This window comes from Morone saxatilis, unplaced genomic scaffold (genome assembly GCF_004916995.1).
Source record: "Morone saxatilis isolate NCDOM2014 unplaced genomic scaffold, NCSU_SB_2.0 Contig18, whole genome shotgun sequence".
NCBI classification, from domain to species: Eukaryota; Metazoa; Chordata; class Actinopteri; family Moronidae; genus Morone; species Morone saxatilis.
Genome location: NW_023339740.1, coordinates 29336931 through 29352200, shown reverse-complemented (window position 1 = coordinate 29352200; position 15270 = coordinate 29336931). Strand labels below are relative to the sequence as shown.

The window sequence follows — 15270 nt, the reverse complement described above, 5'->3', positions numbered from 1 at the left end:
TTGTACAGGGGGGACACCCCTTTATGGGAAAAGCGGGAACATAGGGATGACCCCGTTAGATCTCTCCACTGATCCTGAATGATCCTGGACATATTCAGTTTAGCAACAGAAACACTTCCAGCGGCTTCGACCAGGACTCATGCACTCTGGGATTACAGACCTGGTGGTTCAGGCAGCGACCAGGAGCAGGAATAAATGGAGGAAGAGGAGCCAGTTGTAGCCGGGTTAACTTAGTCAGTAACTGTTAACTACCCATCACCACGTATCGAGTCAGTCAGGATAGTTTCAGTGAAGTTGGAAGTCTATTTATTCCGTTGTGTGAACCAACGCAGACTGTGTTGATGTACACTGCTGTTGGAAAAAATATAACTAAATGTTCTGTCTCCTTTCTGTTCTGACACCATTCACAATCATACTGCTGTTTTGTTAGCATCGTAATCTTTGGTTTTTAAACTGTTCACGATACAGAGATTGATAATCAATTACAGTAATATCAGAAACGTTACAACTAAGTCGGACTACGGAAAATCTTTAGTCGAGGCACGCCCCTCCCTTGCTAGGCTAGCTATCGGACTCAAAAAGTCTGAGAGAAAAATAAGAATCTTAACAGTGGTGGACAGCTTCAGTGTTTGAGAAAATGCCACACAAAGTCCCTGTTTGAGGCCCCTCATGGTAGACTAAAACCACAATAAAAGTGCCCCTATTTTTTTACCCATGCACTGCATTCCTTGCCTGAACTAGAGATGAAAATTGATCAGTGCAATAACATCAGTTGCATTCAGTCACTGTGTCCCTGTTGAACACAGTCCTTTACTTGTGGTCGTCTTGGCTCCATTGCCTCCGGATCAAAACACCCTAACTCTACATTTGTAAAGCTCACACACTATCACATTATCTCCTCTGACTATGCTGTCCTGAACAAGTCGCCAATTAGGAATCCCCTCTCAGATTGGTGCGGACGGGCAAATCCTGGTGAAATTGGCTCGATAATCCTTCCAGAGCCGTCCAGCTGGCTCCGGAAAAACATGTTAAAGGGGATATAGGGAGGCAGCTAGCTCCACCGCACTGGACAGTATTTCAGTGGGGATTCGAGCTTAATATAGTATGGATGCAAATTCTTTAAATCTGGTCCTCGTTCAGGGGAGATAGTGAGATGAATGTTGCTCTGGCTGCAGTTATCAGTGCACAAGATCTAAATTAACATACGTAATGAGTGTAAAGAGAACCGGTCATTAGACTCTCTGTGCTGCCTGCCTTCAGATTACATACGACATTTTTAAGATATCGGGCTTCAGAATCAGAGAACTGGACTTTATAATAATAAGAAAAAAAATAAAATAATAGAATAAAGAATAAGTTGTAAAAGATAACTGGATTAGTACTATAATGTAATACCAAACAGATATATAGATAAGACGAAGAAAATATGAAACTTTTATTCTTATATTATTTATATATATAGTATTTCCTAATCCTTGAAAGACCGGATAGTTTAAAAAATGTCGTATGAATCTGAAGGCAGGCAGCACAGAGAGTAGCAGTCTAATGAGGTTCATCATTTTACACACTCATTTATAAACAGTTTCTATGTTTAAATTTATATGATTACTGAATGCAACTGAACGCTAATACAAACTAAATAGTAAATCGATCTCCAAATTAAATAATACTGTCGTGAAAAAAACAGCTCTTGACCAAGACTATAGCTCTGCTTAGCTTTATACTCCAATATTTATATATCATAAATAATAAAAATTGCAGACTGCAAGTGGAGCAGAACCCACGTGTTACTACAAGGCAGGGGGTTACCAAGGCCAACAGAAGGGCAACAACAGAAGCTGTTGTTATTGCTCTTTATGTCATGTCATTGGACTTCAGAAAAAGATTCCCTGAGATACTGAAATACGCTGGTTCATTTCTGGTACTGTAAATATCAAACATATCCAGCTATAACATCAGTTATCAGTAAGGATAACAGCTCATAACAGGATCCGATGTGGTATTCATTTATAGTACTCCGTCCTATCTACAGTTTTATAACGTCCATAAAACAAACCCGTCAAGACATCCCGATACAAAACTACCACGAACACAACAGAACCTGCTGATAAAGATGGGAAAATGAAAAGCGAAGCCAAACAGTAAAATAACAAATAATGGTCCAAGTCTAAGAAATTAACTGGTAGAACATATTATTGGTTACCGTTTTTTAAATGTGTTTGTAGGTTATAGGAACATTTTTTACATTTTTCATCGTCAACCATTACAAATCCTCCATCAGCTAAATTCCCCATCTGTAAGTGCTCTGAAAGGTTCTTTAAAGTCTCGGGCTCTGAACAATACATAAACTATATGAAACTCAATCATTGAGCTGCAGTGTCTCCGGTCCACTGTCCCAATCACTCGTACCCGGGCCCAGGGAAGTTGTTCCACTGGTACTGAAAACAGATCGTAGGTCCAGGAGCATCCCGTTACGCGTGTTGATGATGTCCACTTAGCCCAGTACCGGCAGCTTCCCTGTGGAGGATAAATTAATCAATGAATTCACATCTTCACTTAATCAGACAACAACTATTTTTCCATCCAAAGTTACTGCAGAAAAAAATTTTCCAGAAATGTCAAAATAAAAACAAAGCTTCAACCCTGTGTGATTGACAAGATTTCCTCGATGGACAGACTCAGCTTTAGCTACAAGTAGCTAACTGCTAATGTAACTAGCTGCTAACAGTACTCTGCCATTAGCGGGCAACAGAACGGGCTCAGCAGACGGACCAGCGATCGGAACACAGCCTCCTGAGACCTGTCGGTATAATAACGTTACGGTACCTGAGATCATTTACAGAGTTCTGATGGACAGATTGATCAGTAGCTAACGCTAACTGCTGTTTATAGCAGAGCTGGCCAACACATCCTAATTTATCAGCAAAAAATGTTTTCTTCTTTTTTTGGGTGAGAATTACCGATCTTGGGCCGGAACTCGTTCGTTCTTTTTAAACTCCCGACTGTAGAGGGCGCTGCACCTCGATATATGCTACCAGTCTATGGCACCCGAAGTTTTAAGGCGACAGAAAAGAATAGATGCCGAGAAAGACATGCGGGAGGAAAACTACCTCGAGGAAGACAGACGGCTCTCTCACGGTTTCGCCATGTGACACACGACTTTGGGCATAATTTTGGTCACCCCCGACAAAATCTCACTACAAGGTTTTTTGAAATGTGTTAGCTCGGTCACCCGTGCAGCTAAGCTAACTGACCTTTTCATAAAAACACATAATGCAAAGAGAGAGAAGTGAGTCAGTGTGAGATTGACTGTGAATGAATATGAATGAATGAACAATCTGTCAGTGGGTAGTTTAGATTCCATTCGACTTTCTGTTATTATTCCTCTGTTCTTTGTCCCCTCACACAGTGTTTATTTACTGTGGCCAGCCTCCCTCTGGTGCCAGGAGTCCCTTTCAAGTCTGTATTTAATTTGGAGTGAAAGGGAGACAGATAGTGCTGAGCTTCCTCTCTTCAGTATCAAATAGAAAGATTTCCTCAGGTCAGAAATAACTGTTTTGGTTATAACAGCTTCTTTATTCATAGTTATTTCTCTGAAGTTTGAACCCTCTCTCTCCATGTGTTTCCTTCTCGTCTTCCTCACATAACGTTTTAATGCAGCTCTTCCAGTGTAATGATACCTTATTCCATGCGTTATTCCTCCGAGTACATTAATGCAGTCGAAATTGTTTGCTTTTGCCTCAGTTAAATTGCACGATGTATGCCGTAATAATTATTGTAATTTGACTAAAATAGAAATGTAATAAACTGATATCAGTCAGTGTGTGGAGCTGAACTGAAGTCCTGTTAGTCTCTAAAAGTTTCCCAAATGATCAAAACCAGCCCTAAACTATTCATACAGCTCAATTAAAACGTAACACTGACCTAAACTGAGATATTTGTATAGTTTCATCTCTTTTCAACCAATAACCTCAGATAATGACACACATTGTCTGAGGTTTCCACTGTACTAAAGGTTGTAGATTCAGCTGCAGGAAGTCATTTTACATCCTGCTCTCAAACTCATTTGTTCCTTGCTTTCAGAGAATTAGTTTTTATAAAAATCAACTTGAACATTTTCTCTGACAGGTAAAGCAGCAGAAAGTAAAGAAACTGAAGAAAACGGCTTCAGTGCTTTGATGTAAAACACATCTAATATTCAAATCCTCAAATCTGATCTCACTTATCAGAAACTGGAGACTGAAAGCAATTATCTTCTGAGAAGTGGAGCACTTATCACAAATCTAAAACTGGTCCGTGTCGGCTCTCAATCCAACATGTTTCAACACATATGTCAGTGCAGTCACAGCTGATGATGAGGACGAAGATGAGGAGGATGGTTTGTGTGTCTGAGTGCTTTGTAGAGGAGCAGAGGGAGGATATAAAGTGTCTGTCTGAAGTGGAAAGCATTAACGGATACTGTACATACAGATAAAGGTCACATAGAGCCGTTTATTGGCTCTCTGTGCTCCTACTCCTTTTTTATGGCAGAGTTGAATCATAAATATATTAAGGCAAAGACAGAATGAAAATAAAAGAAAAATGAAAAAATTTTGAAAAAGAATTTATGGGTGAAAACAATAGTCAAAGAAATGTTTTAATACATTTTATTTGATCGAGTTAAAGCCCTAATGAAACAATAAGCAGAGCGCTGTTTGCTTCCTCATATTTACGTGTTCCCTGGAAAAACAGACCTAAAAACAGACCTATGCCTTGTATCTACAGCATTTACATCCACCCTGTATCTACAGCACTGATCTCTGTGCTGTATCTACAGCACTGGCCGCCGGCCTCCATCTACAGCACTGTCTTCCACCCTGAATCTACAGAACTGACCTCCGCCCTGTATCTAGGGCACTGACATCTATACTGTGTCTGTCCTGTCCTCTGTAACTAAGGTGTTATTGTACAGCTAGGGAGGGACTTGTAAATTGATTGGTGCTGAGTGTGTGTTACATCCTCACTGCTATGCAGCTAGTGCTATGAGCTAGCATCAGCGTCTACCTTGAAGTGAACACAGCTGGACCCAGGACCGAACACAATCTCTGAGACTGCTAACAGCAGATACAGTTAGCAGCAGTTAATTAACCGTTACTTTTATATTTTCTTCATAAAATCTGAGTACAGTTATATAGTTGAGCTAGCTAATGTAGCTGTAAATCTAAATCAGTTTCACCAAAATCATTGAATAAAGTTATGAAGTTATGAAGCAGAGTTAAATAAACTAATTTTCATCAGTTGTTAATTAACTAGCATTTGCTTTCAGACTCAACTAGTTGGCTAATGATTTTCATACATTGCGTCAGAAGAGAGAAAGCATTTGATTGGACGCAGCATAAGTATACGCCCCTAAGTGCAGGATGAGTCATCAAATACTTTTATTGATTATCAGGAAACTCTAAAATACCATTAAGAAGACCTGAAAATACCTGAAACAGGACTTGGACTTCCTGTCAGTGTTGGACAGCACAAGATATATGTGATAAAAACACTAAAACATTGATCTAGACTTCTTATATCTTTTGATATATCTGTTGGTTTAGCTGAATAGAAACGTGACGGTGTTTCATCAGCACTCAGTCAGCAGAGAGATAGACTGACAGCTGGGATCACAAAGAAACTGATTGTCAATTTAAAAAGAGCAGACGTTTTAAAAGCCGATGACGGAGTCTATGTGGTGTCTGTTTGGTGTCGGGTAGCTCAATTATTAATTCCTGCCATGACCAGACAACTGCTTCAGATCAATACTCGGGTTAATAGCTACCAGAGGCAACGCACGTCGACCTCTTGATATAAAATGTATTTTGTTTCTCAGTCGATATTCGGCTCATGTTTGTTTCAACTGAGATGAAAAGAAAGTGTTCTGAATCCCTTTTTTTTTATAACAATCACTATATTGTGATCGGACTGAGATGCGCTGTTATCTGAGGAATATGATCCATTTCTTTGGAAACACTGAGGAGGTGAAGGCACCAGCAGCTCTGTTGTGGGCTGATTCCTGTTCTTTTTGTAATTATTAAGACACTAATAAACGGTGAGTGAGCAACTGCCACTCTCATTTTAAATTAGCACATTGCAGGCTTTGCTAATTAGCTGATAAAATAATCTCTCTGGAGGGGAAGATTTCCAAGGCTCTGTCTCATGCATTAAAACTATAAAACTATGCAAATAATATGACGAATAATGCAAATGAAAACTGCAAATAGCTTATTGTAAAAATCGAATCATGTCATATTTACACAAGGTGCTAAATGGTTATTGTTCATCATCCATTTGACAATAATACCCAAGTTACAGGACAGATTCAAGACAGAAGTCAGTGCAGTAGATACAGGACAGAGGTCACTTTAAGTTGTCATCATTGTCTTGCATTATTATGTTGTATTTTTTTTTAAATATATATGTATTAATTCAATCAAATCTTGATTAACTTTCTCTGAAAAACAATTAGTATAAAATTTTGGAACTTCTGTAAAGCTTCTAAAATAAAATAATATTAATAATAATAATTGTTATTGTTACTATTATATGAATCAAATAGACAGTATGGACCTCTGACCTGCATCTACAGCACTGACCTTTGCACTGTATCTATGACAGAAAATGGGTCCCCTAAGGAAAACACCATTGCCCTAAAAATGGGTAAATGGTTAAATCACATGGTGCTGCAGAGAGACCACAATCTTTCCAAAACTTGAACTAAATAATCTTAACACAGCCGTAAAATACTTTCAGTCATGCTTTGCAATTGACGTCTGCTAGATAGATAGATATACTTTATTGATCCCAAGCTGGGAAATTGCAGTTTTTTTTTTTGATAGATAGATAGATAGTAGTAGTAGTAGTAGTAGTAGTAGTAGTAGTAGTAGTAGTAGTAGTAGCTAATTATGTTAATAAAGAATATAATCCATTGTGTTACTTTCTAAATGTATTTGACAAAAGAAGAATACAATATTTTAATTTAGGAGACAGGTTTGAACACAAACCTCCCATCCCTTCAGCTGGAGGCTGCCAGACTAAAGACAATATCACAAAATACTCTTATAATACTGTTTCATTTGCATTTTGGCTGCAGAGTGAAATGTCCAATGGCCAACTACTCGCTCATAAAGGATCCCCGTCCTCCGTTATTGGACCTCTGCAGGCAGTTTATGTTCCAAACAGTGGATGGAAACACTGCCTTTAATGACTGACTTCATTCTGGGGCAATAAGTCTTAATTATTGCCCCTTTAAGGCTGAGGACGTATATCATCTCATCTGATTCTGTCTTTATTAATTAATGCAACTCCGGACATTTTCCGCTTTCTTGCTCTTGTACTTTTTACCCTGAGAGTAATTATGTTGGCTATCTCTACAGGAAATAGCTTGAATGGATGAATTATGCTATATGGCATATTATTTACTGAAACTGGTTAATGAGTACACCTCATATTTAGTTTTACAGGAATTCAAATAAATACAAAGAAATAGATATTTTTGTAAACGTTTTGGCATACTTTGTTAAATAGACCTTTAAGATCACATCCTAAGGGTTCATTTAATATGGACTTTAGTTTGTCTTTAATGCAGATGTTCAGTGTTATATAAGTGGAGCAGCACTGTGAGAGCAAACAGTAATAAGTGGTTCAAAGACAGAGACTGCAACTGTATATGGCAGTGTTTCTCCTTCACGCTGTGTTTGGTCTCGAATAGATCATTTGCCTTGACCACTTCAGTCTACATGAAGGTGTTCTGGTATTTGAATTTAATTACATTAAAAAGAAATTTTAAACTAACAGAGCTCCATATGAGGTACGATGAAGAGCATGTTATGACGGACAATAAATACGGTGATACAGAAGCCATTTTATGACACAATCTAGACAATTTAATGCAGTTTTATACCCAGGAGTGTTTTTATGATCAGTGTTAGATTTTACCCCCTCTGAAGCTGCTGCTGTCTCACACACTCGCTCATGGAGCTCGGCCTCAGAGCGCAGAGCATAAATACGCTGCAGGAGGACGCAACCATCCGTCCACTCACCATTGAAGCTGACGCTGCGGATGTACTTGAGGAGTTTCTTCCCCCCGGCCAAGTCCATCTCGGGGCAGATGCCAGAGTTCTCGGGACACAGGTCCCTCTGCATGTTGTGAAGGGCGTGGGCCATGGCATACACTGCGTCGATCACAAACTGGACCTTGCCCTCCTGCTCGTACTTGGAGTCGATGCCAATACGCTCCTGACCTGAGAGACAGAAATGATCCAGACTCAGTTTACAGGTCCATATCCTTTCCACTAAAACACATTTTATAACTAAGTCTTTTTACAACAAATGTCCACCTGTTCCAGACTGAAAGATCTCACACATTATGGATTCATGCAGATTATTTTCTCCATTAATCTATTAATTATGTGTTTGCTTTGTAAAAATTAAAAAAAAAGTTTGCTTGTTTAGTCCAACCAAGTCTGAACCTCAAAATATTACAAATACATTGAAGTTATTACAATCATTTAAAGGAAAATCAGCAAATCTTCATATTTGAGAAGCTGAAAAATGAATTTTGACTTTCAGTTAGTCGACTAATTGCTTAGGATCCCTTAATGGCAGATGACTTCTCAAAGCACGTATGTAAACATTGACAATGTCCCCATTCCATTAAGTGAATTTTGCTATTGGCTGATCAGGAGGCAGCTTTTATCACAAACCACCTTCCAAATGTTGTTGTCTTTTGAACATTGATTAGCCTAACACATAGCATATTTAAGTATAAGAAGCTGAGGTTCAAAAAGGGGTGGGCTTAGGAAGGGTCAGCTGATTAATGGACTAATGGTTGCAGCTGTAATTTATAACAAAACATCACATTTTATGAACTCTCCAAATGTTTGTGTGTAAAAAATAAAAGCTGTCAGATAAATGAAGTGGAGTTGAAGAAGAAAGTATACTTGTGTTTTTCTCTGTGTTGAATAATGGCGCACATATCGGCTTCCAGAGCTCATATTAGAGACAACAGCCAGGCGTTTAATTCTGTAGTTTTGCTGACTCGCAGCATTAACGTTAATTAGCTACAGCTGATAACATCAGTCAGCTAAAAATGAGGAGGCCGTTGTACTTTGTCATGCATAGTGACTCGAACCAAACCAGCAAACCAGACTCAAACTCCAGAGAACTGTATCGTAGGAGGTCAAAAAGGTTGAGAAGCATGTTGTATTTTTAAATCTTATATGTTTTGTTTGTAAAATATGAATTTGAAAGTGTTCACATGCAGATTTCCTTGCTCATATTAATGATATATTCTGTGTAAAAGTGGCATTTCGAAGAGAAGTGGCGAGTGGTGAGACGGCCGCCGGGACCGACGCTGTTGTGCTGGTTGGTGGTGAAGCCTGAGGGAGTGAAACCTGAGCCCGTCTCAGCAGAAAAGACAAGCGTGTCCAAAGTTATTTGCTCCCTAAACAGCAGCAGTTTGCATTCATTTAGAGTGATAACAGGATTATTGGGACTGCTGCGTCAGTGAGCTGGGAGGATATTGGCCTCTTATGAACTGCTGGATGGACACGTGGTCCGTGCTGATACGGTGGAGGTTCCTCACTGACTGCAGCACTCACTGTTGTTTCAAATGGTACATATGTTTGGTTTAAATTAAAATGATCAATAATTGATCTCAGTTTCACTTGGCACTGAATGGAGGTCATACCCAAAGTCTCTTCCTGTGGAAAGGTGAGAAATGTGTCAGCTGATATTAACCGAGTCAGTGCGTACCAATGTACTGATGGGACATAAACAAATAATCTAGGCCAGGTGAAGATTTTAACATTGCTAGCAGCAGGCTAACATGGCTAATAGATAGCTACATCGCTAGTAGCCAGTTGACTGCAGCCAGCGCAACATACACACCAATAACCCCGATTCAATCATCCAGCTGAAGTTTGTGTCTTAAGCACTAAACAGATATTAGGATGAATCTATTCCCAACGTCACCATTCACCCACAATGAGGCCAACATAGTTTCCATAATTAAACAGAAACACAAAGAAGCTTCTGTGATGATTAAGTTGCCTAAATATACGTGATGACAATGAGAGGAAGAGAGGCAAATAAATGCAGACAATCACAAAGACAGTGGGGTAGAGAGTAGCTTCGTGAAACTGCAGCACTAATCATTAAGATGCACAATTACTTCAGAATGGTTCTTGCTGTGTTTCATGAGACTGGTGGAAACATTATGCAGCAAAATGCAAAATAACCGAAGCAGTTTAAATGGCAGCAGCTGCAGGGTCTCCACTCTCTTTAAGATATTCTCACTTTAAAAGAGGACACAAGTTCTCCTGTGAATTTATTACATTACGACAGTTCAAGCAGATTCTCTATACTTCTGGGAGTTTCATCATTTACTGAGAGAAGCCTGAGAAGTTTATCTGAGCAGTTTACAGTAATATTTACTCTTTACTTCTAACAGAGGAAGCCGGACAACATGGCTAACAGTCAGGTAGTTATATTCTGTAATTATTATCTCTTAATACAGTAGTTTTGAATGGTAGTGTAGTAATGTAGAAATCTGAATCTAGCGTTGGAATGGCGGACTCGCACACTAACGAGGGGTTAGTGATGCAGCATTAGTAGTTTATATCAGTCTCACTGTTTATTGCTAATGCTAACACAACATTGCCTGTTGCTTCACAATAAAAGTCTTCATCTGGAGAGATTGTGTTGTCTTTTATTGTGAAGCAGCCACAGGAAACACAACGTAATGGAAGAGTCAGGAGCAAAAACAAGAATCCTATTATCACGGTTCATAAACAACAGAGATAGGATGCTCTGAATATGCTGATGTGAGCTTTGTTTCTATGCTTCACATAAAGATCATCAGACTCTATGAAATGCATTCATCAATAATCATTTATCGTAAATTCCAGGAAAACAGCACAGATTGATTTATTCAGTCTTTAAAGGTTATACAAAATTCAGTTGCCACTAGATGTCGCAGTAGAGCACCAGACTCCATTCATTAAACCAGTAATTTTACCTCACAGGTAAACGTAATTCAAAATAAAAATGACTAAAACCTTATTTGTTTGTCTTTCCAACAATCACCAACTCTGGTTTGGTTGAAATAAAATAAAAATAAAATATTTGTGAAATGTCACCTGTCGCAGTAAATGTGTCAGCTGAAATTAATTACGATAAATAGCTGATCAGAGTCCCAAAAACTTCAGAGCAGAACCATTTATTGATGGGACTGTGGGATTTAAATACCCTAATAAACAAGGCAAAGATTTAGCAGATTGTACAATTGTTAGCGGAAGGCTAATATCGCTAACAGTGGGATAACATGGTTAACTTTATCTGGACAAACTGTCTCTTACTGCGAAGCAGCCACAGGAAACACAATGTAAAGGAAGAGTCAGACGTGTCCCAGTGCAGAGTACTCGTATAATAATTCATGCCTTTTGTATTGAAAATAAATTAGGCCTAAAAAAGGATTGAATGTGTTTTTCAGTGAAACACATGAAGGAATGTTTAAACCCCATCTGTATGTGCGAATACCCAGCAGGCTGTGCACTTAATTAGTCAGTATTGTCGGTGTAACGGAGAGAGGAAGACAAAGGAGCAGCACATGTTTCAGTGATTTGATGTTCGGTGGCTGCAACAGCGTCGGAGCAAATATATGAGTTCATTATGATCATATGTGCACATGAAAGAGAGAGCGAGCAGCAGAGGCTGCTGGGAGTTTGGATTCACCCCATTAACTCTCCTGTGTCTCCTGGTTTAATGCAGCATCTCTTCATCCTCCTCTTTCTCTCCTGCAAACACATTCAGCTCTGACGCAGCTTATTAACTTATCAATCACCAAACTATGTAGAATATAATATATATTTCATTAATGTTGTAAAAGCTTGTTGTCACAATCGTCCTGTAAACTGAATGATGTGACGGATCAATGCTGCTGTTAATATTCACATTATTAAGTTCTGAAAATCTGAATTTCAGTTGTTTTAAAAGTCTCAAAATGCTGTTTTATATTACAACACAGCTGTTGGCTTAGCTACAACACAACCACTATCTTAGCCAGGGAGGAGCTACACTTTAAACCAGGAAGTTAGCATCGTCCTGGTCCTCTCCACATTTATTCTTTGCATTTTGGAATATTACAGAAATCTCTGTGGCGAAGGCTTCTGATACCGTTGATACCGTAGCATCAGACAGGCGATCAGTCAGAGACACAAGGACGATGTAGAAGGAACCAGATACGACTCGCTGCTTTTCAGTTTGTTGCTTTTGAATAAAAGTGTGATGAAGGAAGATCACATGATGACTGATGCTGCTCTGCTTGTTTTTGACGCTGTTCTACATTTTATATCTTTGTGTTGTTCAGTGAGAGGATCAAATAATAACTGCCGACCACAGTCAAACACAGGTCAAACTGACCTCAGACTGATTGTTGGAGCTGTACTGAAACACTGAGTGGAAACGAGCAATAGTGCGAATAACCCATTGTTCACCTGCCTGTAAGACTCTATACAGGCTAACATAATGCAGTTTACATATTCAGACGCTGCGTTACATTGAGCTCACTTACTGAACAGCATGCCTTTCTGATTCTGCTGATACAGTAAACCCTCCTCCTGTCTAAGGTTTCATAATATTCAGGAATCAAAGAGTCAGGAGAACATGCTCCCCTCGTGCCAAATGAGTTTATATCCAATATAAATCATTCATAAAACATCCAGAGGCTAAAAGCAGCTCTTTAGTCTGAGAGATACTGAGTCAGTGCAGGTAATGAGTCTGAAACACACAAAATACTATTACTGCCTCCTATCCCTCTGTATCTATAAATCTCTCTCTCTCTCTCTCTCTCTCTATATAGATATATATATATATATATATATATCTATCTATAGATATCTCTCTCTCTCTCTCTCTCTCTCTGTATTTATAAGTCTATACCTCTGTATATATATATATATATCTCTATACCTCTGTATTTATAAGTCTCTATGTATCTACAGAGTGCAGACAGAAAAGGAAGAGAGGAAGATGGAAACTATGTGTCTGTTAATGATTCCAGCTGTTTTACTTTACTATGAGCTAAGTTAGCATAGCCCTGATCAACCAAACTCCATTCAGAAAACAAGCATTTTAAACGTTATTTGCTCGTTGTCTCTCTCGTCTCTATTCACAGTTTTAGTTTTGGATACAAAATAAACAGAATTTATTGATTTATTCTTTATTTACTATACTAGTGGGCTGGTGGATGCATTCAAGGGTTTTTATCTCCTGTTCTGTCCAACAACAACAACAACAACAACAACAACAGGAAGCCATTTTCAGGTATTTTCAAAATAGTAAAACAGTAGGTAAATCAATCGTTAGCTAACTAGTCAGTTTAGTTAGCTTCAGTGATTTTGATGAAACTGGATAACATTTTATGGATTTACAGTTTCCTGATGGACAGATAGCTTTAGCTAAAGTAGCCAGCCGCTAATTCGCTGCTGCTAACTGTATCTGCCGTTAGCGGGCGACAGAACCGGGCTCAGCAGCTGGACCGGGAACGAGCACAGCCTCCGAGACCGACAGGGAATAACGTTACAGTACCGAGGTCAGTTACAGAGATTGAGTTCGGTCCCGGGTCAGGTTGTGTTCTGACGCTAGCTCATAGCGCTAGCTGCATAATGGCTGCCTGTTTTTGTAACAAACATGTCACATGATCCCTCTCTGTCTGCAGGGGCTTCAGGATTCGCTCTGAAATGAATCCGTAGCATCGAACTGCTCAGTTAACGCTCACAACAATGGCAGCATTGTGTGACAGAAGGATCTGTGCGCCTGAGCAAAGGAGATATCCAGCGTGTGGATGTAGATGAAGGCTGGTATAAATGGAAGGAGGTCAGACACAGTGGGACAGATTTACTGCCGCCTTTGTGCCTGTTTGTCAGGTGTTGTGCTGTAAATATCGGCTGCTGGGAACCGCTCTGCTTTACATCGCTCAGATAGCGCGAGGAGACGCTGGTTGTGTTTCTGCTGGAGGATCCACGTCAACATCATATCTGTTATTCTAGATATGTCCCGATCTAGTCTTTTTGGCCCTGATCCTGATCCCAGCCCACATTAATCCTCATATTGAAGTGTTCCCTTTAAAAACAGCCGGTTATAGGACTGAATGAGATACAGAGATCCTATTGGCTGCCGGAGGACATCAGACGATGGTTCCCCTTAAAATATGATCCAGTTTCACTGATAGAGGTTTTATATATTTATATATATATTATAACAATGTGTACACTATTAAAGGTACAATATGACTGAGGATTTAATCTTAAAGGGTTAAAAGGGCCTTTTATTTGATTGATTGATTATTCTAAAGGAGATGTAGTTACACTTTCTGAACATTTGTGATTATTTAGTGTTTGTGTCTGTTTCCTGAATGCATCAGACGGATATAACAATAATCTGTATCGTTCCTGTTTACAGTGACAGCAGGAGGTTTGTCTTCGTCCGCAGTGAAGAAAAACATCAGAAACTAAACCTGAAAGTACTTTTTCATTTTTAGTGAATTACACAAGATGACTGTTGTGATAGTAAATTGTCTTTCTGTGGAACGAGGCTGGCGGAGAAACAACTTGCATTTACATTCAATTCAACTTCAGTCAAACTTTCACCCTCCATCAGACAGGTTGAGGAAGAAAGAAACGTTGGTTATGTTCTTTATCTGTCTTTGGTGTGCAGTCTCATGAATACATAACGAGTGGGAATAAAATGGAAGAGGCAGTTTGGCTGAGGATGAGTGAGACACAGAAGGAGACACGATATCAATACCACTCCCAAATAATCTCATTACAGGCGGAGCAGCAGCCGAGCTAGCCAGGCGGCTAATAGCACGCCATCAGGAGCCCGTTAGCGCCACAAATCACAGCTCCAACAGGGAGACACACTCATTTCAATCCTGAATATTATTATTACTGTGTTGTGTTTCACTTTTACAACACAGTATTTATCCTCTTCCTCACTTTCCTGTAATATCTTCATCTCCTCAGGAGTCAACTCTTTATTTATGACGAAATGCTAATCAGGATGTTGTCTTCATGCTGTCTGTTAATCAGCTCTATAGTGCTGAGGAAAGATCAGATATATAAACCCCCCCCCACATGAGACGCTTTCTGGAGTCACATTATAGAAGATTTACGTTCAGTGAACTGTAGCTAACAGCGCTACCAGTGGTCGTTCAGTGAACTGCTGTCAGCGTCCTGTTGCATCATC

General features: G+C 39.3%; 1 protein-coding gene across 1 annotated transcript in view; it reads right to left on the bottom strand.

The window, feature by feature from the left end:
• Window positions 1-2494: 2494 nt before the first annotated feature.
• Window positions 2495-15270, bottom strand: part of LOC118328771 (metabotropic glutamate receptor 7-like) — a 119918-nt gene continuing 107142 nt past the window's right edge. The window contains exons 9-10 of the mRNA XM_035662670.1: window positions 8064-8264; window positions 2495-2517 (exon numbers count right to left, since the gene is read on the bottom strand). Coding sequence (XP_035518563.1) covers window positions 2495-2517; window positions 8064-8264 — 224 coding nt within the window. The remainder of the gene's footprint in view (window positions 2518-8063; window positions 8265-15270) is intronic.